We start from the raw sequence: 25,001 nt of genomic DNA on the forward strand, positions 1-25,001 counted from the left end.
TCTGGGTCCCTCCTGCCCAGAGGAAACAGTTTCTCTTTACCCTACCAAAACCCCTTCCTGATTTCGAGCGCCTCGATTAAACCTCCAAACTTGAATGGTCTGTCAGATCTTCCACTCGCCACCACCCCCCCCCACGTTTTCTAGCTCGTAGTCAAATCTCCTCCTAACCTCCCCTGCTCAGAGGAGAACTCTGGGAAACTGCTAGGGAGCCACATGAAGAGACGAGTTGGATTAGAGAGGAGAGCAACGAGATGACTGCACCCCGGGGTTTTGCTGGAAGAGCAGCAGAGGGTAGCCTGTCAATGAAGCCCAGAAAGGGGGACCTGGCCCAGAGGAGGAGGTCAGAACCTGCACACGATTGACCGGAGACCGCAGGGAATGGGACTCTGCAAAGACCAGACCAACAGGGATAAGCAAATGGTACGCAAGTTAAGGTAAGAGGTGGCTTGCCTTTCTGTAGCGCCCGTCACGACTGCACGACTTCCCAAAGCACTTCACCACCTCCAAAGCACTTTCCAAGTGTGGACCATTTTGGTTGTAACGTGGGAGGTTCACCAACAGCAAGGTCCCTCAAACAAGCTGCGCGATTATGACCAAATCGATTGTAGTCGCGTTGGTCGAGGGACACCCACACCTCCCCCCCCCAACCCCCAGCTCTTCTTCCCCTAGCGGCAGTGGGGTCTTCTACATCCACCCGACAGGGCACCTCGCTTGAACGCCTCATCCCGAAAAGTCGGCACCTCCGACAGCGCAGCCCTCCCTCAGTACCGGCGCCGAGAGTGCCGGCCTGGATTACGGACGTGGACCCACGAGCTTCTAACTCCAGTGTTGTGGCGGCGGATGGGGAAGGAGGCGCAACGATTTCAAATTCGCGGAGTTAAAAATCCTAAACCGTCTTAAAAAAAAAAAATGGGTCGACGCCAGCACGAGAACGCGGAGGAGGAGGACAGAAAAACCGCGTGTTTACCTCGTGAGAATCGCACAGCAATTTCCGGGCCCGGCCCACCTGCCCGAGATAGGGAACTCGGGATCGAGCGTGGGAGACACTCCCCTTGAACCAACACAGAATTAAAAATGTGAACATGGGGTGGGGGCGGGGGGGCGGGGAGCAAGCAGAGTTAAAAGCAGATCAGCCACGACGTGATTGAAAGGTGGGACCAGCCCGAGGGCCCTCCCCTCCGAGCGGCCTCCTCCCTATGGTGCTCTTGGGAGGGCGTTGCGTCCGTAGAGAAGCCCCGAACTGGCGAGCAGATTATTCGGCAAGTCGGGGGACCCCGCACACAGCAGACGGGAGCCACACACACTAGGCCAGGCATGCTTCCGTCTTTTAAAACTTAATTTTAATCAAAAAAATTAACGAAATGGAGGCCTCCCTAACATCTCAATTCTCATATTTACAACTTTTAATTATACTTCTCAATTGTTAACATTACTGTAAACCCCACCCTCCCTCCCTCCCTCCCCATCGACTCAACTCTGACTTGACAGACATTTCTTAAGTTATCTTCGCTGACCCCTGCTCGTTCTCTCGGGGTCTGCCCTGAACTCGGGGGTGGGGGGTGGGGGGGGGGGGGGGTCAAAGCCCCCCACCCCCGACTCCGCCACACCTCACCGCCCCTTCTCCCCCACTAACACACCCCACCCCCTTCCCAAAAAAACAAAAACATCTTTCGGAGAACCAAGCTTTGAAAAGAAAAGGAGGAGTTCAAAGCCCGAGGGGTGGAAGAGAAATTCGAGGAGGAGGAGGAACAGGAAGTTTGTGACGATAGGAAGTTCCGACGACACGTTAAAAAAGCGAGAGAGAGAGAGAGAGGAAGAGCCATTTTGTTTTCACAAACCGATCCTCCCATTCAGGGCCCCACGATCGAGCCCGAAGTGATAGGGAGCCAGCATTGCACCCCCACCACCACCACCCTTCCTCCAAACTATATCCCGAGCCCACCATCATCGCTGAGTCTGTCATTAAGTGCACACGGCTGGCGTGGTCTTTGAAAGGAAGCTTCAACCCCACGGGTTTCACCCTGGCCAGCTTCCCCCCACCCACCCCCCTCCACGCCAAAATCAAAGGGCGGCGGGTAGCTAGGTGGTGGGGGGCGCGTTTACCCACCGCTGGTCACAGACCACCCTTCCCCCGCGACCAGTCACCGGCCCTTCAACTCCACCCTGGTTTCTCCCTACCCTTCGCTTGCCCATTGAAACTTCCTCTCACTGTCTCCCTCCGCCCAACCCAAAACCATCCCCTCCCACCCTCCCTCCCTCCCTAACCAGAAAAAGCCCAGCAGCGGGCTGTGATGCCATCCCCTTCTGCTAACGCACACGAAACTCGCCACTTGAAGAACGGCAAAGCGAGGAACAAAGGGAGTGAAGAACAGGGATCAGCAAGAGTCGTACCTTTGGGATATTTTTTGGGGGGGGTGGGGGGGATGGGGGAATGGTAGGTGGGGCGGCGCCGTTAAAGTGTCGCTAAACTCTACAACGCTCCCAAACAGCGAGGCGAGGGAGAGACGGGCACCGAGCAAGAATTTAAATATATTAAATTATCAATACATATCTTTCGCAGCATTTCTCAAATGTGGTTCTTGGTCACCTTCGTGAATAAGCAGGACCTTTCCCGGTGGGGGGTGGGGGTGGGAGGTGGGGTGAAAAAAAAGAGGTTTAAAAAAATAATAATAAAATAAAATAAAAAAGGCGGGGTTCGGGGAGGGTTGCTTCAGGAAGGTGGCCAGAGGCGAAGCTTAAATGAAGAAAGTCGCACGTCATCAGGTGCGATCCCACTCTGGGATCCTGCAGGGGGTGGGGGCGGGGGTGAGGTGGGGAGGAATGCAGGAAAGCAAAAAAAAAAAAAATAAAATACTGATTCAAAAGGCACATCTGGCCAGCTACTAGAAGGTTCCTGCGGATTCCCCCACCCCCCTCCCTCCCTCCCCACCGCTTGACCACCCCAGGTCAACGGGACCTATTGCCCCTGGGGAATGGAGGACGAGAGAGGGTATGGGGTGCAGAGAGAGAAAGATGGCACTCGGCACTGGTGGTTTCTCTCTCTCTTCAAAGATTCCCACAACTCTTGACCCGCCAACCCCACCCCAACTCTCTATTTTTTTATTTAAAGCTTAGGACTAGAGATTCTTCTTCTCCTGTAACAACTTCTGCTGTGCAGTAGGGACAGGGTGGGTTCTGTAGGGTTAAAGGGGTTGGTGGGGCGGCGTGGGTAAGGGGAGGGAAGGAAATGTTAGCCAAGGCACCTTGTGACACCACCACTCCCCCAACAACCCTTCCCTGAGGAGTGTAAGGCACTAATCAGTCTTCCCATGGTTGTTGTTCAAAACAGGATGTCCATTGGAGACCGGGCCATTCTTGGTAGCTTCCTCGTCCTCGTTGGAGTTATCCGTCTCGTCTCGGTCGCTCCGTTCGTCTTCCACAATCTGCGTCACGGGGATAAAAAAAAAACGAAATGGAATTACAAAAATCAGATGGGCTCCTTGAAAATTCGCCGACCTCCTATTTACGTTGGTCAGCCAGGCTGGCAATTTGACTCGCTCACACTTGCTCCTACCCCCTCCTCCTCGTGCCACCCCAAGAGGGCATTGGCGACCATGGACCTCCCTTGGATGGTTCCATGCTTCTCCTGGGCAAAGCCCTGCAGCGGTTTGCCCCGGCCTCCTGCAGACCAGGAAACTCCCAGCTCTCACCGCCCGCCACCAGGCACGGCGGGAGGATTCACAGGCTGGTGATCAGACCGTTCGGCCCCCTACCGACCCTCGCCAGGCCCCTACACCCCTCCCTATCTCTGTAACCTCCTCCAGCCCCTACACCCCTCCCTATCTCTGTAACCTCCTCCAGCCCCTACACCCCTCCCTATCTCTGTAACCTCCTCCAGCCCCTACACCCCTCCCTATCTCTGTAACCTCCTCCAGCCCCTACACCCCTCCCTATCTCTGTAACCTCCTCCATCCCCTACACCCCTCCCTATCTCTGTAACCTCCTCCAGCCCTTACACCCCTCCCTATCTCTGTAAACTACTCCAGCCCCTACACCCCTCCCTATCTCTGTAACCTCCTCCATCCCCTACACCCCCTCCCTATCTCTGTAACCTCCTCCAGCCCCTACACCCCCTCCCTATCTCTGTAACCTCCTCCAGCCCCTACACCCCTCCCTATCTCTGTAACCTCTTCCAGCCCCTACACCCCTCCCTATCTCTGTAACCTCCTCCAGCCCCCTACACCCCTCCCTATCTCTGTAACCTCCTCCAGCCCCTACACCCCTCCCTATCTCTGTAACCTCCTCCAGCCCCTACACCCCTCCCTATCTCTGTAACCTCCTCCAGCCCCTACACCCCTCCCTATCTCTGTAACCTTCTCCAGCCCCTACACCCCTCCCTATCTCTGTAACCTCCTCCAGCCCCTACACCCCTCCCTATCTCTGTAACCTCCTCCAGCCCCGACACCCCTCCCTATCTCTGTAACATCCTCCAGCCTCTACAACCCTCCGAGATCTCTGCGCTCCTCCAATTCCGGCCTCTTGCCCATCCCCCGATTCCCATCGCTCCACCATTGGCGGCCGTGCCTTCAGCTGCCTGGGGGGCCCTGAGCTCTGGAATTCCCTTCCTACACCTCTCCACCTCTCTTTCTCTCTCCTTATTTACTCTGTCACAGAATCGCACAGTGCAGAAGAGGCCCTTCGGCCCATCGAGTCTGCACCGACACACGTGAGAAACACCTGACCTACCTACCTAATCCCATTGACCAGCACTTGGCCCATAGCCTTGAACGTTAGGAGGTGCCAAGTGCTCATCCAGGTACTTTTTAAAGGATGTGATGCTAACCCGCCTCCACCACCCTCCCAGGCAGCGCATTCCAGACCCTCACCACCCTCTGGATAAAAAAGTTTTTCCTCACATCCCCCCCTAAACCTCCTGCCCCTCACCTTGAACTTATGCCCCCTTGTGACTGACCCTTCAACTAAGGGGAACAGCTGCTCCCTATCCACCCTGTCCGTGCCCCTCATCATCTTGTACACCTCGATCAGGTCGCCCCTCAGTCTTCTCTGCTCCAACTCTCTCTCTCTCTCCTCCTTTAAAGACGCTCCTTAAAACCGACCTCTTTGACCGAGCTTTTGGTCACCCTGTCCCCAAAGTCTCCTTCACGTGGCACGGGGTCAGATTTTTAATCTGATATCGCGCCCCCCTGTGAAGTGTCAGGGCATCTTTGCCCCTGTTTAGAGGCGCTATGAAGGCGGCAAGCTGCTGACGAAACCCCGGAATCCCTCGATGAGATCCAACTCAAAGTCTCCGAGCCGCCGGGATAGAGCGAGCGCGGCTGCTGAAGCCTTCGCCGGAGAGAGTTTCCACATCCAAGATCCAGCATCACCCTCTCGCAGTCTGACCCAACAAGAGGCAATAACATCCTGCTGACAGTGGGCAAACATTCACGCAGGGCCCGGAACAACTTCTACTCACATTTCCAGTCATGAACTTTAATGCCATTCGGAGGATAAGAGCTGCCCAAAAGATGTGTAGGAGCTGTAGGACCACTAGTATCCCATTGAAGAAATAATATCCGAAGAATGCTGGGTACAGCTCTAAGGGGTAGATCACTGTGCAATGAATGATCCTGTTGAAGATAAAACAAAGACCGGTCATACCTCTCCAGCCTTGGTCCCAGGACAGGTACAGCACGGGGTTATATACAGAGTAAAGCTCCCTCTACCCTGTCCCCATCAAACACTCCCAGGACAGGTACAGCACGGGGTTATATACAGAGTAAAGCTCCCTCTACACCGTCCCCATCAAACACTCCCAGGACAGGTACAGCACGGGGTTAGATACAGAGTAAAGCTCCCTCTACACCGTCCCCATCAAACACTCCCAGGACAGGTACAGCATGGGGTTAGATACAGAGTAAAGCTCCCTCTACACTGTCCCCATCAAACACTCCCAGGACAGGTACAGCACGGGGTTAGATACAGAGTAAAGCTCCCTCTGCCTTAACCTGATCCAAATCTATCCTGATGCATTTGTGCGGATTTGAGGGAGTAACTGTGTTACTCAGAAGGGAGATAGCAACCAAATGAGTCAGGGTTGGGAGGTTAAGTCCTGGCCTCTACTTCCTCAGGCAGAGTGGGAACAGATTTTAATGACGGTCAGAGATTCACGGTAAAATAGGCGACACGTACCAGAAAGGGAAGATGATGAGCCTGGTGATGATAAATGCTCCAGCGAAGAGGATGAAGAGCAAATTACAAGTGCTTTTCCACCCAGCATAATTAAACATCTTGGCCGACTAGCAGGACAAAAAATAAATCGGCGTTAGGATTGATTCTTCACCCCAACAGTGCTTCCAGAGCAGAATGTGTTGGGTTAATCTCCCCACCCCCCCGCCCCAATCTGTGCCCCGCCTCCTCTCCCCAATTCTGGGGCCATCTCGAGTTGCAGTCTCGTGGTAAAGTTACTCTCCCCAGAGTTTAGAGTGACGTTGGACCCAGAGATGAGCTCCTGACCTCACCTTCGTGGCGCTACAACGACCGCCTCTGTTAAAGCGCCCAACTTTAACCTCGTCTCAGCTCGTCGGCTGTGGAAGCCCTCATTCAGGCCTTTGTTACCGCTGGACTGGACCATCCCAACGTACTCCCGGGCTTATCGGCAACTTGACACAAACGTCCGGTCATTCGAAACTCTGCTGCTTATTTCCTAACTCACGTCACATTCTGTTCAAACGGACGTACAAAATAGGAGTAGGCCATTCGGCCCCTCGAGCCTGTGCCACCCTTCAATAAGATCGTGGCTAATCCGTTTGTGTTTCCACATCCCCATCGACACCCGTTGACCTTCCGTTCCCTTGCCTCAAGTTCACCCATCGTCTTGTTGCCCGCTGACCTACACTGGCTTCCAGTTCCTCATTTTCAAACCCCTCCCCCAGCCCCTACACCCCCTCCCTATCTCTGTAACCTCCTCCAGCCCCTACACCCTTCCCTATCTCTGTAACCTCCTCCAGCCCCTACACCCCTCCCTATCTCTGTAACCCCCTCCAGCCCCTACACCCCTCCCTATCTCTGTTCCTCCTCCAGCCCCTACACCCCTCCCTATCTCTGTAACCTCCTCCAGCCCCTACACCCCTCCCTATCTCTGTAACCTCCTCCAGCACCGACACCCCTCCCTATCTCTGTAACCTCCTCCAGCCCCTACACCCCTCCCTATCTCTGTAACCTCCTCCAGCCCCTACACCCCCTCCCTATCTCTGTAACCTCCTCCAGCCCCTACACCCCTCCCTATCTCTGTAACCTCCTCCAGCCCCTACACCCCCTCCCTATCTCTGTAACCTCCTCCAGCCCCTACACCCCCTCCCTATCTCTGTAACCTCCTCCAGCCCCTACACCCCTCCCTATCTCTGTAACCTCCTCCAGCCCCTACACCCCTCCCTATCTCTGTAACCTCCTCCAGCCCCTACACCCCGCCCTATCTCTGTAACCTCCTCCAGCCCCTACATCCCTCCCTATCTCTGTAACCTCCTCCAGCCCCTACACCCCCTCCCTATCTCCTTAACCTCCTCCAGCCCCTACACCCCTCCCTATCTCTGTAACCTCCTCCAGCCCCTACACCCCTCCCTATCACTGTAACATCCTCCAGCCCCTACAACCCTCCAAGATCTCTGCGCTCCTCCAATTCTGACCTCTTGCCCATCCCCCGATTCCCATCGCTCCACCACCATTGGCGGCCGTGCCTTCAGCTGCCTGGGGGGGTGGGCCCTGAGCTCTGGAATTCCCTCCCTCCACCTCTCACCCTCTCTCTCCTCCTTAAACCCGACCTCTTCGACCGAGCTTTTGGTCGCCTGTCCCTAATATCTCCTCGTGCGGGCTGGGGGGTGGTCAAAGTGTTGCTCGATAACACTCCCGTGAAATGCCTTGGGGGAGGGGGGGTGCATTTTGGGAAGTCAAAGGCACTACTTAAAAATACAGGGTGGCTGCCGTCGCTGCGATGGGCGTTACCTCTAGAAAGTAGTCCGATGCGTCGTGAACTGCCATGACCAGTGTCCCAGCTCGAATGTAGTTAGTGCACCAGGAAAAACTAATGAGGATGATCGTTGCAACATGGTGAATGATCTGCTCTTTAAAGTCCTACGATGGGCCAAGAAGAGGAGAGACGTTAGCTCAATTACATTCACAGGATGGCAAGGCCGCCATCTATCGCCTCCCCTCCCATTGCCCCTCGGAGGTGGTGGTGGTGAATACACCAGACTGGTCTCGCTCGGCCATGTCTGAGGGGCAGTTAAGAGTCCACCACTTGGCCGTGGGTCTGGAGTCACGTGTAGGTCAGACCGGGTAAGGACGGCAGAGTCCCTTCCCTGCAGGACACCAGTGAACCAGATGGGTTTTTTTTTTTAACGACAATCCAAGATGGCTGCCCTGGTCACCATCACTTTCAATTTCCGATTTATTAATCGAATTTAATTCAACACCGGCGGCCCGGGGGTGGGATTTGAACCCTTGTCCCCAGAGCATTAGCCTGGGCCTCTGGATTGCTGGCCCAGTGACGAGAAGAGACAGTGGCTTGGTGGTAATCTTACTGGAGTCTCTTCCTTCTTAGGTCGCCTCTCCCCAACCCCCTCCGCCTCTGTCAAGAACCGGAAGCCGGAGTGGGAACAATGCAATGCTAATCCGGGAGCAGGGACAGAAGTGAGACTTCTGCGGGAGCGGCAGATTCCTGAATGGTTTGGGGAGCAGGGGGGTGCAGGGAAGAGGGAGGAGCGGAAAAGGAAGAAAAGGAAGGCAGCTGCGTGTGAAGGGGCTTCGAGGAGCCCCTTCAGGACTCTGGCGGAGGCCCCCAGAAACCCCTCAACCGAAAATTCTTGCCCTTCAGGGAGCAAGTCGGCCAAATCTGAACTTTGACCCTCGTCCCCCTTGCCTTCGTTTGACCTCAGCTTTGCCCCGTCTTGACCTCCCAACGTTGTCTGGATGTTTGGCCTCGGGTGCACTGGAGGTCTCAAGAGCAGGGAAAGATTGGGGAGGGGTGGGTGGGGTGGGGGGGAAAGAGTGGTTATTCTCCCAGGAACGTCAGTGGGGGCCATAGAGTGCGAGCATGGGCGAGGAAGGGGACTGGGACATCCCTCCATACTCCGCACACAGTGGGCAAAGGACCGAGTGATGGTTGACCAAAAACCCCACCTGCACCCAAAAAAAATAAACCACCCAATGGGATGTTGCCCTTTATCCCGAGGGAACCGGGTTGCGAAGGGGGAGGGAGCAACACTAGAGAGAAACTATTTCCTCTGGTCGGGGGTGGGGAGAGAGTCCGGAACAAGGAGGGGGCAGCACCTTAAAATGGGAGCCAGGCTGATCAGGGGTGATGTCAGGAAGCACTTCACACACACACACACACACACCCCCACGGGGGGAGTGGGAATCTGGAACTCTCTCACCACCCCCCCCCCAATATAAAGCTGTCGAGGCTGGGTTGAGGTAGGAGGGGGTCTGTGTTGGAGGGTATCAACTGAAAAGTTCACGAGCGGAGGAGACGGCTAGATTTTCGTTGGGTTTGAAGGGTAACGGGAGCCAAGGCGGGTAAAAGATGGGGTTAGGGTACAGATGAGCCGCTATCGGATTGGGATGGACTAAAACGGCCATCCTCCTGCTCCTGGAGAGGACGGGCAGAGGGCGGAGCGGCCTCAGGAGAGGGGGTGGGGGGGGGAAGGGAGTGAGATAATTTGGCAAACAAAAAAACAAACCAAAAAACTTCCCATTTAGGCCACTTTACCTTTCTTCTAACATCAAAAGCAACACTGAAGAGGAGGGACCAGTAGAAACCCAACTCGATCATGTAATACCAATACTGCGACGGCAACATAGTCTGTACGGGGAGAGAAGGAACAGAGACTTTCTATTCAATAAAAAAAGGTGAAAGGAGCTGGGCTGGACGTCCCGAAGCACTATCGCCAAAGAGGAACAATTTTTTTTTGGGGGGTGCGGGAAGTGCTGGCAATGTCGGAAACGCCACATTTGCGCACAGCGAGCTCCCACCGCCAGCAAGGTGCCCAGACCCTCTGCCCCGCCCGATGTCGGTCGAGGGATAGATAGCCTGTTGGCCCCCGGGTGCATTTACCCCGGCGCTACAACAGCTTCGGAAAAGAGTTTGGTCAGCCGGAAAGCTGCTCCGGGACGTCGCTCGACTGTGAAAGGCTGCGTTGGAATCCGGGTTCTCCATTTCTCCCGAATCGGAAAGCGAGACAGCACAGGGGGGTGAGGCCGTTCGGCCCGTCGCGCTTCTGCTGGCCCTTTGAAAGAGATTCGGCCCACTCCCCCCCACCAGCACCTGCTCATCCCCCCCGCAATCCCCCGGCAAATTTCTCCCCTTCATGTATTTATCCGATTCCCCCCCGCCTTTTTTGAAAGTTCCTATTGAATCTGCTTCCACCGCCCTTTCAGGCAGCGCCTTCCAGATCACTACAACTCGCTGTGTCAAAAAAACAAAAACTATCCTCATCTCCCCCTCTGGTTCTTTTCCCGATTCTCTTCAATCTGTGTCCCTCTCTGGTTACCGACCCTCCTGCCCAGTGGAAACAGTTTCTCCTTATTTACTCTATCACAGAATCACACAGTGCAGAAGAGGCCCTTCAGCCCATCGCGTCTGCGCCGACACGTGAGAAACACCTGACCTACCTACCTAATCCCATTTACCACCAGCACTTGGCCCATAGCTTTGAATGTTATGAGGTGCCAAGTGCTCATCCAGGTACTTTTTAAAGGATGTGAGGCTAACCCGCCTCCACCACCCTCCCAGGCAGCGCATTCCAGACCCTCACCACCCTCTGGGTTCCTCACATCCCCCCTAAACCTCCTGCCCCTCACCTTGAACTTATGCCCCCTTTGTGACTGACCCTTCAACTAAGGGGAACAGCTGCTCCCTATCCACCCTGTCCATGCCCCTCATAATCTTGTGCACCTCGATCAGGTCACCCCTCAGTCTTCTCTGCTCCAACGAAAACAACCCAAGTCTATCCAACCTCTCTTCAGAACTTAAACGTTTCATCCCAGGCAACATCCTGGTGAATCTCCTCTGCACCCCCTCCAGTGCAATCACATCCTTCCTATAATGTGGCGACCAGAACTGCACCCAGTACTCCAGCTGTGGCCTCACCAAGGTCCTATAATGTGGCGACCAGAACTGCACACAGTACTCCAGCTGTGGCCTCACCAAGGCTCTATACAACGCCAACATGACCTCCCGACTTTTGTAATCTATGCCTCGATTGATAAAGGCAAGAGCCCCAAATGCCTTTTTCACCACCCCACTAACAGGCCCCTCCGCCTTCAGAGATCTCCTGAGAAATATCCAAACCCCTTCCTGATTCCGAACGCCTCAATTCAATCTCCCCCTTAACCTTCTCCCCTCTAAGGAGAACAACCCCAGAATTATTAATAAAGTGACACAACTGCTATAAAAAAATAAAACTCAGCTCGGAGCGGAACCAGAGCCAAAATATACGAGTCCCGGAACGCAATTGCGACCAACCTGTATCGGAAACCCCCTCCATGTTTCTCGCAGGTCATAAAACCATGGTTTCTAAAACAGAGAAACAGCATTAAAAGGGATAGTTTGGAGTGGGGAGGAAAGTTGGGGGGGTGGGGGCGGAAAATGAAAGGGTTGGGTTGGGCATGTGCTAGGCCCTGTTGCTATGGTAACCGGGCATTTGTAGGCCAGGCCCGTCATGAATTCCTGGAGCTCTGCAGCATGCCACACAGAGACAGAGGGGGCCACTGTTCCCTGGCGCTCAGTTAATCAGAAATTAAAGGGCAGTTGGCTGGTTTTCAGGCTCTCCCGCGTTACACAATGTCCTCATTAAAAAAACAGCCAATCCATCAATACCCTCCAAGTGATCACAGGGTGCGAGGGCAGCCATTTTAACAAAGGCCCCCGGTTTCAGCCTCTCCCTCCCCATCAGTTTTATGCCTTCAAAACCAATAGTGAACCGATGGGATTTATTAGGGTCCACGATATGTCCTTCTACCCCGCCCCCGCCCCTCCCTCGGTCACACTGTGCTCCTTCACGCACCAGGGTATTGCCCTCAAAGCCGAGTTAAAATGTTAACAAAAGGCTTCGAAACATGTTCACTGAATGATAATGTTCTAAACTCCTGCCAATCCCCACCATAGTGGATAAAGGCTTTACTCTGTATCTAACCCCGTGCTGTACCTGTCCTGGGAGTGTTTGATGGGGACAGTGTAGAGGGAGCTTTACTCTGTATCTAACCCCGTGCTGTACCTGTCCTGGGAGTGTTTGATGGGGACGGTGTAGAGGGAGCTTTACTCTGTATCTAACCCCGTGCTGTACCTGCCCTGGGAGTGTTTGATGGGGACAGTGTAGAGGGAGCTTTACTCTGTATCTAACCCCGTGCTGTACCTGCCCTGGGAGTGTTTGATGGGGACTGTGTAGAGGGAGCTTTACTCTGTATCTAACCCCGTGCTGTACCTGTCCTGGGAGTGTTTGATGGGGACAGTGTAGAGGGAGCTTTACTCTGTATCTAACCCCGTGCTGTACCTGCCCTGGGAGTGTTTGATGAGGACAGTGTAGAGGGAGCTTTACTCTGTATCTAACCCCGTGCTGTACCTGTCCTGGGAGTGTTTGATGGGGACAGTGTAGAGGGAGCTTTACTCTGTATCTAACCCCGTGCTGTACCTGTCCTGGGAGTGTTTGATGGGGACAGTGTAGAGGGAGCTTTACTCTGTATCTAACCCCGTGCTGTACCTGTCCTGGGAGTGTTTGATGGGGACAGTGTAGAGGAAGCTTTACTCTGTATCTAACTCCACACTGTACCTGTCCTGGGAGTGTTTGATGGGCACAGTGTCGAGGGAGCTTTACTCTGTATCTAACCCCGTACTGTACCTGTCCTGGGAGTGTTTGATGGGGACAGTGTAGAGGGAGCTTTACTCTGTATCTAACTCCACACTGTACCTGTCCTGGGAGTGTTTGATGGGGACAGTGTAGAGGGAGCTTTACCCTGTATCTAACCCCGTGCTGTACCTGTCCTGGGAGTGTTTGACGGGGACAGTGTAGAGGGAGCTTTACTCTGTATCTAACCCCGTGCTGTACCCGTCCTGGGAGTGTTTGATGGGGACAGTGTAGAGGGAGCTTTACTCTGTATCTAACCCCGTGCTGTACCTGTCCTGGGAGTGTTTGATGGGGACGGTGTAGAGGGAGCTTTACGCTGTATCTAACCCCGTGCTGTACCCGTCCTGGGAGTGTTTGATGGGGACGGTGTAGAGGGAGCTTTACTCTGTATCTAACCCCGTGCTGTACCTGTCCTGGGACTGTTTGATGGGGACAATCCACCTGGAAATTTATGCAGGCCATTCAGCCCCTCTGCTGCGTGCTGGTGTCCCTGCTCCACACGAGGGTACCCTCCCACCCCCTCTTCATCTCCCCCCCATTAACATATCCTTCTATTCCTTTCTCCCTTGCGTGTTTATCCAGCTTCCCCCCCCCCTTTCAATCCGTCTCTGCGATCCACCTCGACCACTCCCCGTGGGAACCTTAAAACGAGAGCCAGGAGCGATCAGGAAGAAGCTCTTCACACATCGGCGGTGGGGGGGGAGTGGAAATCTGGTACTCTCCCCCTGGGTGGGGGAGGGGGAGGGGGGCAGCGGTCAATTGAAAATGTCAAAACGGAGATGGGTAGACGTTTTATTTGTTGGGGTTGTAAGGGTGACAGGATCAAAGGGGGCAGACAGAGGGTTTGCCAACCCTCCAGGATTGGCTTGGAGCCTCCAGGAGCTGCAGGTCAATCTCCAGGTCACAGCTTCTGGGGGAAAATTCGTAGGGACATTAAAATAAAATATAGAAAAATATCGTTTTTTGGGGTTTTTCTTTTTTTGTTAAAACATTTTTCTTTACCAGATATAAAAACGCACCCACCCCACTGGCCGGCGCTCACCCACCACCACCGCCCCCATTGGCCGGCACTCACCCACCACCACCGCCCCCATTGGCCGGCGCTCACCCACCACCACCGCCCCCATTGGCTGGCGCTCACCCACCAGCACCCCCATTGGCTGGCGCTCACCCACCAGCACCCCCATTGGCTGGCGCTCACCCACCAGCACCCCCATTGGCTGGCGCTCACCCACCAGCACCCCCATTGGCTGGCGCTCACCCACCAGCACCCCCATTGGCCGGCACTCACCCACCACCACCGCCCCCATTGGCTGGCGCTCACCCACCAGCACCCCCATTGGCTGGCGCTCACCCACCCCCATTGGCTGGCGCTCACCCACCCCCGCCCCCATTGGCTGGCGCTCACCCACCACCGCCCCCATTGACCGGCCCTCCCTCACCCACCACCATTGGCCGGCCCTCCCTCACCCACCACTGCCCCCACTGGCCGGCGCTCACCCACCCCCACCCCCATTGGCTGGCGCTCACCCACCACCATCCCCATTGGCCGATGCTCACCCACCCCCACCCCCATTGGCTGGCGCTCACCCACCACCGCTCCCATTGGCCGGCGCTCACCCACCACCACCCCCATTGGCCGGCCCTCCCTCACCCACCACCGCCCCCATTGGCCGGCGCTCACCCACCACCACCCCCATTGGCTGGCGCTCACCCACCACCACCCCCTGCTGTACACGCAGTATACCCCCTCCTCCCCCCCACAACATAAGCAGTAGAGTGAGGGTGGGGGAGGTACTTACATCCACTATGACGGCCATGCCAACAGTGAAAGCGAGCAGGTAAAAGGTGAACCTCCAGCTGTAACAGAAACACAATCCTCTCAACACAGGCCACATCCAACAAGCACAACTTCCAAACCAACCCGGATTTAAACAGCCCCCTCCCCAAACACTATTTCAACACAGAGCCCCCACCCCCAACCCCCAACCACCCTTACTGACCCCCGAACCCCCACCCCCAACCACCCTTACTAAACCCCACCCCCGACCCCCAACCACCCTTACTGACCCCTAACTCCCCACCACCCTTACTGACCCCTGACCCCCAACCACCCTTACTGACCCCCACCCCCGACCCCCAACCACCCTTACTGACCCCCACCCCCGACCCCCAACCACCCTTACTGACCCCCACCCCCGCCCCCCAACGCCCTCACTGACCCCCCCCAACGCCCTCACTGACCCCCCAACGCCCTCACTGACCCCCCAATGCCCTCACTGACCCCCCAACGCCCTCACTGACCCCCCAACCACCCTCACTGACCCCCAACCACCCTCACTGACCCCCAACCACCCTCACTGACCCCCAACCCCCTCACTGACCCCCCAACGCCCTCACTGACCCCCCCAACGCCCTCACTGACCCCCCCAACGCCCTCACTGACCCCCCCAACGCCCTCACTGACCCCCCAACCACCCTCACTGACCCCCAACCACCCTCACTGACCCCCAACCACCCTCACTGACCCCCAACCACCCTCACTGACCCCCAACCCCCTCACTGACCCCCCAACGCCCTCACTGACCCCCCAACGCCCTCACTGACCCCCCAACGCCCTCACTGACCCCCCAATCAACCTCACTGACCCCCCAACAACCTCACTGACCCCCCAACAACCTCACTGACCCCCCAACAACCTCACTGACCCCCCAACAACCTCACTGACCCCCCAACAACCTCACTGACCCCCCAACAACCTCACTGACCCCCCAACACCCTCACTGACCCCCCAACACCCTCACTGACCCCCCAACACCCTCACTGACCCCCCAACACCCTCACTGACCCCCCAACACCCTCACTGACCCCCCAACACCCTCACTGACCCCCCAACACCCTCACTACCCCACCCTCTCTACCCTTACTTCCCCACTGCCCTCCACCACCCTCACTTACCCCCAACACCCTTACAGCCCCCCCACCCTTGCTGACCCTCAACACCCCTACTGCCCCACCCCTGCCACCCCCTTACTGACCCACCCCTGCCCTCACTGCCCCACCGCCACCACCCCCACTCCCAACCACTCACCACCCCCACTGACTCCTTCCACCCTCACCATCTTTACTGTCCCCCCACCCCCACAAGACCCCCACCCAACCGGCTTAGGGGGCACTCCTTCCGCGGCGAGTTCCCTATCTCGGTTATCCCACCGCAGGCCGACACTCTGAGCAGCAGCGCCGAAAGGAGTGCTGCGCTGTCGGAGGTGCCCGTCTTTCGGGACCAGATACTAAATGGAGGGTCTCTCTTGGGTGGGTGTTAAAGAGAAAAATAAAAAATCCCGCGGCGGTTGTTGAGGAGGAGTGGGGTTGGAGGGCGAGGGAACTGTCCCCGGTGTCCTGGGGCCCCACGTCTCATTCCTCTGCCAACATCACTTAAGAGTCAGAGAATCTGGGTTGTCAGCCTCAAACTGCTGCCTCTGCGGGATCTTGCTGTGCCGCGCTCCCTGCGCTGCAGCCCTGACCACACTTGGAAAGAAAATCAACTGGTCGTAGGGACATCCCAGCGGTGGAGAAAGGTCGTCTTATCAGGGGCAACAGTTTTCTATCTGCCCCCCTCTCTCCCCCCCTCCCCGATTAAGCAAGGAAGGTTCCGGCAACACTTTGCGCCAAGAGGTTGCCAATTCCCCAGGATTGGCAGGGGGCCGGGGGTGGGGGGGATGTAATGAAAGCTCCAGGAGTACATCCAACTCGAGTTGGCAACCCGATGTGGCTCTGCAGCACCCACCCACCCACCCCCCCCAAAAAAATATAAACACCATCAGAATTATTGGAGTTACGTATATTATATGGCGTTGTCTTGACTTTCGGAAGGACGCGAGGGTCCTTGAGAGGGTGCGGAGGGAGATTTACCGGATCGGTCCCGAGGAGGAGGGGGTTTTAGTGACAAGGTTGGGTTGGAGGACTTGGGGCTTGTTCCCCTCGGAGCGAAAGGGGGATTGAGGGGGAGAATTTGACAGAGGTGGGGGGACAAGATGGTGACAGGTTTCGATAAGGTAGACGGAGAAAAGCCATTCCCATTGGCTGGTGGTACAGGGACCAGGGCGGGGTCGTGGATTTAAAGGTTTCGGGCAAGCGATGCAGTGGGGAAGAACCTTTTCTTACGCAGCGAGGGGAACCTGCTGCCCACAGGAGTGGAAACGGAGATGACGAAGGAGTTCAAAAGGGGGTCAAAGGTTTAAGAGGTAGAAGGCGGAGAGAGGAGGAGTCAAGGAGACATTTTTGTCACCCAGAGAGTGGTGGGGGTCTGGAACGCGCTGCCCAAAAGGGTGGCTGAGTCAGAAACTCTCGTAACATTTAAGAAGTATTTAGATATTCACTTGGCGTTGCCATAGCCTCCAGGGCTATGGGCTAGAAAATGGGATTAGTGTCGCCAGATCTTTGTTGACCGGCGCAGACAGGATGGGCCGAATGGCCTCCTTCTGTGCAGTCAACGTCTACGAAATTGGACGGACAGTTGAGGGAAACAAGACAGGGGTATGAGGATAGAGCCAGGGATTGGCGGTGGGGGAGTGGGTGCAAACAGCACTGACTAGATCAACTCTACAGCAGGGGGTAGAGAACTGGGTGGGAGGGGGCCAGACCTGACCCTGTGGCTCAATTTTATCTGGCCCGCACCAAGAGGTCTGAAACCATAGACCTATGACAATAGCGCCTTCAAAAATAGCATTTATCATCGTTGTTAGAAATTGGCTCTGGGTAAAAGCGTCATCTAAATGATTGTAAGAATATTTAACAATATAATATTCAAATTCAGCCATCGCGTTCAAACAGAGGAGTTGAATGTTCTCTAAAAGAGAAAAGAAATTAAGTTGTGTGCGTGTGCGTGTATGTATGTATATGCGTGTGCATGCGTGTATATGCGTGTGCGTGTATTTCTAAATTGGAGAAAGGCCAATTTTGGTGGAAATGACAAAGGATCTAGGAAGAGTGGATTGGGATAAGTTGTTTTCTGGCAAGGATGTATTCAGTAAGTGGAAGGCATTCAAAGGCCAAATTTTGAGAGTGCAGTGTTTGCATGTTCCTGTCAGGATTAAAGGCAAAGTTAACAGGCGCAGGGAACCTTGGTTTCCAAGGGATATTGGCGATCTGGTCAAGAAGAAGAGAGAGGTGTATAGCAGGTATAGGCAACAAGGAGCAAATGAGGTACTTGTAGAGTATAGAAAATGTAAGAAAATACAATAGAAGGAAATCAGGAAGGCAAAAAGAAGACATGAGGTTGCTTTGGCAGATTATGTGAAGGTAAATCCGAAGGGTTTCTACAAGTCTGTTAAGAGTAAAAGGATAATAAGGGACACAATTGGTCCCCTTGAAGATCAGAGCGGCCGTCTATGTGTGGAGCCTCACGAGATGGGGGAGATCGTAAACAGTTTTTTTGCGTCAGTATTTACTCAGGAAACTGGCATAGTGTATAAGGAAGGAAGCAGTAGTGTCATGGAGCATACAGAGATTAAAGAGGAGGAGGTGCTTGCTGCCTTACAGCGAATAAGGGTAGATAAATCCCCCGGGCCTGACATGATATTCCCTCGGACCTTGAGGGAGACTAGTGTAAAAATTGCAGGGGCCCTGGCAGAAATATTTAAAATGTCCTTAGCCACGGGTGAGGTGCCAGAGGATTGGAGGGTAGCTCATGTTGTTCCCTTGTTTAAAAAAGGCTCCAAAAGTAAACCAGGTAATTACAGGCCAGTGAGCCTGACGTCAGTAGTAGGTAAATTATTGGAAGGTGTTCTGAGAGATCGGATATACAATTACTTGGACAGCCAAGGGCTGATTAAGGATAGTCAGCATGGCTTTGTGCGTGGTAGGTCGTGTTTAACGAACCTTGTAGAGTTTTTCGTGGAGGTTACCAAGGAAGTAGATGAAGGAAAGGCTGTGGATGTTGTCTACATGGACTTTAGTAAGGCCTTTGACAAGGTCCCACATGGGAGGTTAGTTCAGAAGGTTCAGACACTTGGTATCCATGGAGAGGTTGTAAACTGGATTCGAAATTGGCTGTGTGGGAGAAGACAGAGAGTGGTAGTGGATGATTGCTTCTCAGACTGGAGGTCTGTGACTAGTGGTGTGCCTCAGGGATCTGTACTGGGACCATTGTTGTTTGTTGTCTATATCGATGATTTGGATGATAATGTGGTGAATTGGATCAGCAAGTTTGCTGATGACACTAAGATTGGAGGTGTTGTGGACAGCGAGGAAGGCTTTCAAAGCTTGCAGAGGGATCTGGACCAACTGGAAAAATGGGCCAGAAAATGGCAGATGGAATTTAATGCGGAAAAGTGTGATGTGTTGCATTTTGGAAGGACAAACCAAGGTAGGACATACACAGTAAATGGTAGGGCACTGAGGAGTGCGGAGGAACAAAGGGATCTGGGAGTTCAGATACATAATTCCCTGTGTCACAGGTAGACAAGGTTGTAAAGAAAGCTTTTGGCATACTGGCCTTCATAAATCAAAGTATTGAGTATAGGAGTTGGGATGTTATGGTGAGGTTGTATAAGACATTGGTGAGGCCAACTTTGGAGTATTGTGTGCAGTTCTGGTCGCCTAACTACAGGAAGGATATCAGTAAGATTGAGAGAGTGCAGAGAAGATTTACTAGGATGTTGCCGGGTCTTAAGGAGTTGAGTTACAGGGAAAGATTAAACAGGTTAGGACTTTATTCCTTGGAGCGTAGAAAAATGAGGGGAGATTTGATAGAAGTTTACAAAATTATGAGGGGTATAGACTGAGTAAATGCGAGTAGGATCTTTCCACTTAGATTAGGAGAAATAAACACGAGAGGACATGGCTTTAGGGTGAAAGGGGAAAGGTTTAGGGGGAACATTAGGGGGAACTTCTTCACTCAGAGAGTGGTGGGAGTGTGGAACGAGCTACCATCTGACGTGGTAAATGTGGGCTCACTCTTAGGTTTTAAGAATAAATTGGATAGATACATGGATGGGAGAGGTCTGGAGGGTTATGGACTAGGTGCAGGTCAATGGGATTAGCGGAATAATATTTCGGCACAGACTAGAAGGGCCGAATGGCCTGTTTTCCGTGCTGTAGTGTTCTATGGTTCTATGTATGGAGCCCGCGACTGGTTTTGTCCGTGTGTGCATGGCCCCGCAATAGGGAAAAAGGATCCCCGCCCCTTCTCTACAGAGAGCCGGCATGGGCTCGATGGGCCGAAGAGCCTCCTTCTGTGCTGGAACGGTTCTACGGTTAGGGTGATCTGGGGCCTTTCATTATAAACAGAAGCCGGGGGCAGTGGTGGTTGGTTAACAGCACCAGCGATCTCCGAAAGATCAGTGTGGGGAGGAGCGTCTCGACACTCTCCTACAAAAACAGGGAGGGCATTTCAGTTCAATCGGACAAGGATAAGCTTCAGGCTCCCGAACACCTGACGATCAGCTCGGTGGGGAAGGAAATGGCCTCAAAACAGGAGAGAAACAACAAAAAGGACATCTCAAACTTAATCCAGGACAAAATCTTAACGCTTCAGCAGCGAGATTACAGAGCTCGGGCCTGTGGAAATGATCGATAGGCCTTTCTGACCGTCCTCGGGCCTCTCCCTGTCCCCGCACCACCCCCACCCCCCCCAGCTCCAATCTGAGGAGATTCAGCAAGGATACAGGAGAGTGGGGGGGTTCCTATTGGGCAGTGGGGTGGGGAGGTTCGGGGAAATTGAAGGGAGAGAGAGAGAAAGACAACCCGAGTTCGTTTCCAACAGGCCGACGCAAGAGGCCTGAAGAGCAGGCCGAGCGCCAACCTGTGGGGAATCCTGACCACGTTACCCTGCACTGTGGCATGTGGGGCAACGCTGGCCAAGACGAGGGTGGGCCCTCCTCAGGAGTGTTCTTACAGCCGAGCGGCTGGTGAGGGTACCTGGTGGAGGTGGGGGGGCTGGGGAATGGGCAACAGGTTCCCCGAAGGGCATGAACAGATTCGCGCCACCTGTTCGGCCCTAGGTCAAAGTTCCCCGATCCAACCAACCAACCAACCAACCAACCAACCATCTACCCCGCAAGGGGCTCATCACCGCCCTCCCAAGGGGGCAACTAGGGACAGGCAATACCCGTTGGCCTAGCCACAACCCGAGGACGATATTGAAACCTCGTGCGGCGAGTTTCACTGCAGCGGCTGACAAAACGACCCTAATTTACGGAGGTTCGGTTTGACACCACTCGCTCCGATTGGGATCTGAACTCTCAGGCTCCTGGGTGCGCTAGGCCCGGATCGTCACCGCTTCCCACCCCCCCCTCAAGGGTAGGGCAATTTAGGGGTTACGGTGCGGGGCGAGGGGGGATATAAAAGGGTATCGCTCGAGAGGGAGTCGGTGGCATTGTGGTAATGTCACTGGGCTGGTAACCCAGGAGGCCCAGGCTGACGCTCTGGGGGAGACCCGGGTTCAAATCCCACCCCGGGTAGCCGGCGGAATTAAAATTCAACGAACAGAACCCGGGAATTGAAAAGCGAGTCTCGGTGACGGCGACCACAACGACCATCGTCGATTGTCGTAAAAAAAAAAAAAAAACCCCATCTGGTTCACTCCTGCCCCCTTTAGGGGGAGGGGAAATCTGCCGTCCTTACCCAGTCTGGCCTACACGTGACTCCAGGCCCCACAGCCACGCGGTCGACTCTTAACTGCCCCCCCTCTCCGAAATGGCCGAGCGAGATACTCAGCTCGAGGGGCAATTAGGGATTGCGGTGGGGGGTGGGGGTGGGGGGCAACAAACGCTGGCTTTGCCCATCGACGCTCATGTCCCATGACGGAATAAAAAGTTGGGTCCAGGAGGTGGGCTATTGATCTATTTTACCTCAAGAACCACCCCCTCCCCGGCTTTGAGCATTCAAAGTATCAACAGTAACTCGGAACAAGGCCCCCATTGAAGCACCCCAACAGCAATGCTTTTAAAAGGAGGGAGTATGGAGGAGAGAGGGGGGCGGTGGGAGGGGAAAAAAAAGAGAGACTGGAACGTGAAAACACTTTTGCATTCCCCCTCGCTCCGGTGAGTCTCTCTCTCTCTCGCTCTTACCAGGCTTCCCGAAACTTCTTGAGCACGCTGGGCCTGTCTTGATTTCGTCTCCGGCGGAACCATCGCTCCACTTGCCGCGGGGAGATGCCGGACTTCTTGGCGAGGCCTTCGATATCGGTCTGCAAGAGAGCAGGTTCGGAATCTCAGAATATCACCCCCCCACCCCAGCACAAACCGAAAAAAAAGGAGGCTATTCGGCCCATCTTGCCCATGCTGGCTCTCTCCTCCGCCACCTCCAACCCCTCGTTCTTTTGCCGATTCTCTTCAGTCTGTCCCCCTCTGGTTACCGACACTCCCGCCCAGTGGAAAAACAGTCTCTCCTTATTGACTCCGTCCAAACCCCCTTCCTGATTTCGAACGCCTCAATTCAATCTCCCCCTTAGCCTCCTCTGCTCTGCCAAAGGAGCGTAACACCAATAGGGAGCAGGAGGCCATTCAGCCCTTTGAGCCTGTTCCTCTGCCATTCCATAAAATCGCGGCTGATCCAGTCTTGGTCTCGACTCCACTTTCCTCATAACCTTTGGCTCCCCTACAATTCAAAGAACCTATCGAAACCTTGAATATATTCAACGACCCACTGTCCACTGTTCTCTGGGGGTTGTGGGGGGGGAGAGAATTTGGAAGATTAACAACTCTCAAGAGGAGATTCCTCCTCACCTCCACCTTAAATGGGCGGCCCCTTATCTTGAGACTGTGCCCCCCTCTCGTTCTAGACTCCCCCAATGAGGGGTCTGGGGGGGTGGGGGGTGAAAACATCCTCTCAGCATCCACCCTGTCGAGCACCCCCCACCCCCCCCTCAGAATCTGGGATGTTTCAATAAGATCCCCTCTCGTTCTTCCAAACTCCAATGAGCACAGGCCCGACCATTTGCCTGTCATCTCTAAAGAGTTGTGCGCATCCAGGAGCCTGGGGTCTCTGTTCCTGAACCACCCCCCCTTTGGAATTGTACCGTTTAGTCCCTATTGCCTCTCCACATTCCTACCAAAAGCATATCGCTCGTTGCGTTACCCCTCATCTGGCCGGGTGCCTGCCCGTTCCACCCAAAAAGCCTCTTACTATCCCCTATTACATGGGCGCAGCAGGCTGGAGGGGCCGAATGGCCTGCTCCCGCTCCCCTACGTTCCACGTGGAAATTCGGTGGCAGCTCCCCGGCCCGACCGGGAAGGCTCACGTCGGTACCCTCTCCCGGCCGGGTAAAAACACATCCCACAGCCCTCCGCCCGCAGTCACTTTACCCAACAAAACCTCGACACAGGAGGAGGGAGCAGTGATCAAAAGCTTTGCTCAGAGAGGTTGGCTTTAGAGGAGCGACATGAAGGAGAGAGAGACAGAGAGAGAGAGAGAGAGAGAGAGAGAGAGATGGGGGTGGGGTGGGGGTAAAGAGAGAGAGAGAGAGAGAGAGAGGTATCGAGCGAGCGAGCAAAAGAGGGGGAGCGAGAAAGAGAGAAAGAAAAAGGTGGGGGGAGAGAGAGAGAGAGAGAGAGAGAGAGCACGAGCGAGCGAGGGGGGTGCGAAGAGACAGAGAGAGACACACACAGAGGTTGAGGGAGGGAATTCCAGAGCTCAGGGCCCCCCAGGCAGCTGAAGGCACGGCCGCCAATGGTGGAGCGATGGGAATCGGGGGGATGGGCAAGAGGCTGGAATTGGAGGAGCGCAGAGATCTCGGAGGGTTGTAGGGGCTGGAGGAGGTTACAGAGATCTAGGAGGGTTGTAGGGGCTGGAGGAGGTTACAGAGATAGGGAGGGGTGTAGGGGCTGGAGGAGGTTACAGAGATAGGGAGGGGTGTAGGGGATGGAGGAGGTTACAGAGATCTAGGAGGGTTGTAGGGGCTGGAGGAGGTTACAGAGATAGGGAGGGGTGTAGGGGCTGGAGGAGGTTACAGAGATAGGGAGGGGTGTAGGGGCTGGAGGAGGTTACAGAGATAGGGAGGGGTGTAGGGGCTGGAGGAGGTTACAGAGATAGGGAGAGGGTGTAGGGACTGGAGGGGGTTACAGAGATAGGGAGAGGGTGTAGGGACTGGAGGGGGTTACAGAGATAGGGAGGGGTGTAGGGGCTGGAGGAGGTTACAGAGATAGGGAGGGGTGTAGGGGCTGGAGGAGGTTACAGAGATAGGGAGGCGTGTAGAGGCTGGAAGAGGTTACAGAGATAGGGAGGGGTGTAGGGGCTGGAGGAGGTTACAGAGATAGGGAGGGGTGTAGGGGCTGGAGGAGGTTACAGAGATAGGGAGAGGGTGTAGGGACTGGAGGGGGTTACAGAGATAGGGAGGGGTGTAGGAGCTGGAGGAGGTTATAGAGATCTCGGAGGGTTGTAGGGGCTGGAGGAGGTTACAGAAATAGGGAGGGGTGTAGGGGCTGGAGGAGGTTACAGAGATAGGGAGGGTGGTAGGTGCTGGAGGAGGTTACAGAGATAGGGAGGGGTGTAGGGGCTGGAGGAGGTTACAGAGATAGGGAGGGTTCAGGGGCTGGAGGTGGTTACAGAGATAGGGAGGGTTGTAGGGGCTGGAGGAGGTTACAGAAATAGGGAGGGGTGTAGGGGCTGGAGGAGGTTACAGAGATAGGGAGGGTGGTAGGTGCTGGAGGAGGTTACAGAGATAGGGAGGGGTGTAGGGGGACTGGAGGTGGTTACAGAGATAGGGAGGGGTTTAGGGGCTGGAGGAGGTTACAGAGATAGGGAGGGGTGTAGGGGCTGGAGGAGGTTACAGAGATAGGGAGTGTGTAGGGGCTGGAGGAGGTTACAGAGATAGGGAGGGGTGTAGGGGCTGTAGGGGGTTACAGAGATAGGGAGTGTTGTAGGGGCTGGAGGAGGTTAGAGATAGGGAGGGGTGTAGGGGCTGGAGGAGAGTACAGAGATAGGGAGGGGGTGTAGGGGCTGGAGGAGGTTACAGAGATAGGGAGGGGTGTAGGGGCTGGAGGAGGTTACAGAGATAGGGAGGGGTGTAGGGGCTGGAGGAGGTTACAGAGATAGGGAGGGGTGTAGGGGCTGGAGGAGGTTACAGAGATAGGGAGGGGTGTAGGGGCTGGAGGAGGTTACAGAGATAGGGAGGGGTGTAGG

At 54.9% G+C, this 25,001-nt stretch overlaps 1 protein-coding gene across 1 annotated transcript in view; it reads right to left on the minus strand.

Annotated features, from left to right (window-relative positions):
- Window positions 1–1,325: 1,325 nt before the first annotated feature.
- Window positions 1,326–25,001, minus strand: part of LOC144676824 (ceramide synthase 2-like) — a 38,646-nt gene continuing 14,970 nt past the window's right edge. Inside the window, exons 4-11 of the mRNA XM_078537145.1 lie at window positions 21,950–22,068; window positions 14,681–14,738; window positions 11,501–11,551; window positions 9,746–9,838; window positions 7,981–8,109; window positions 6,172–6,278; window positions 5,456–5,609; window positions 1,326–3,422 (exon numbers count right to left, since the gene is read on the minus strand). Of these exons, the coding sequence (XP_078393271.1) occupies window positions 3,294–3,422; window positions 5,456–5,609; window positions 6,172–6,278; window positions 7,981–8,109; window positions 9,746–9,838; window positions 11,501–11,551; window positions 14,681–14,738; window positions 21,950–22,068 (840 nt within the window). The 3' untranslated portion in view covers window positions 1,326–3,293. The remainder of the gene's footprint in view (window positions 3,423–5,455; window positions 5,610–6,171; window positions 6,279–7,980; window positions 8,110–9,745; window positions 9,839–11,500; window positions 11,552–14,680; window positions 14,739–21,949; window positions 22,069–25,001) is intronic.

Source organism: Cetorhinus maximus, unplaced genomic scaffold (genome assembly GCF_964194155.1).
Source record: "Cetorhinus maximus unplaced genomic scaffold, sCetMax3.hap1.1 HAP1_SCAFFOLD_1976, whole genome shotgun sequence".
Lineage (NCBI taxonomy): Eukaryota > Metazoa > Chordata > Chondrichthyes > Lamniformes > Cetorhinidae > Cetorhinus > Cetorhinus maximus.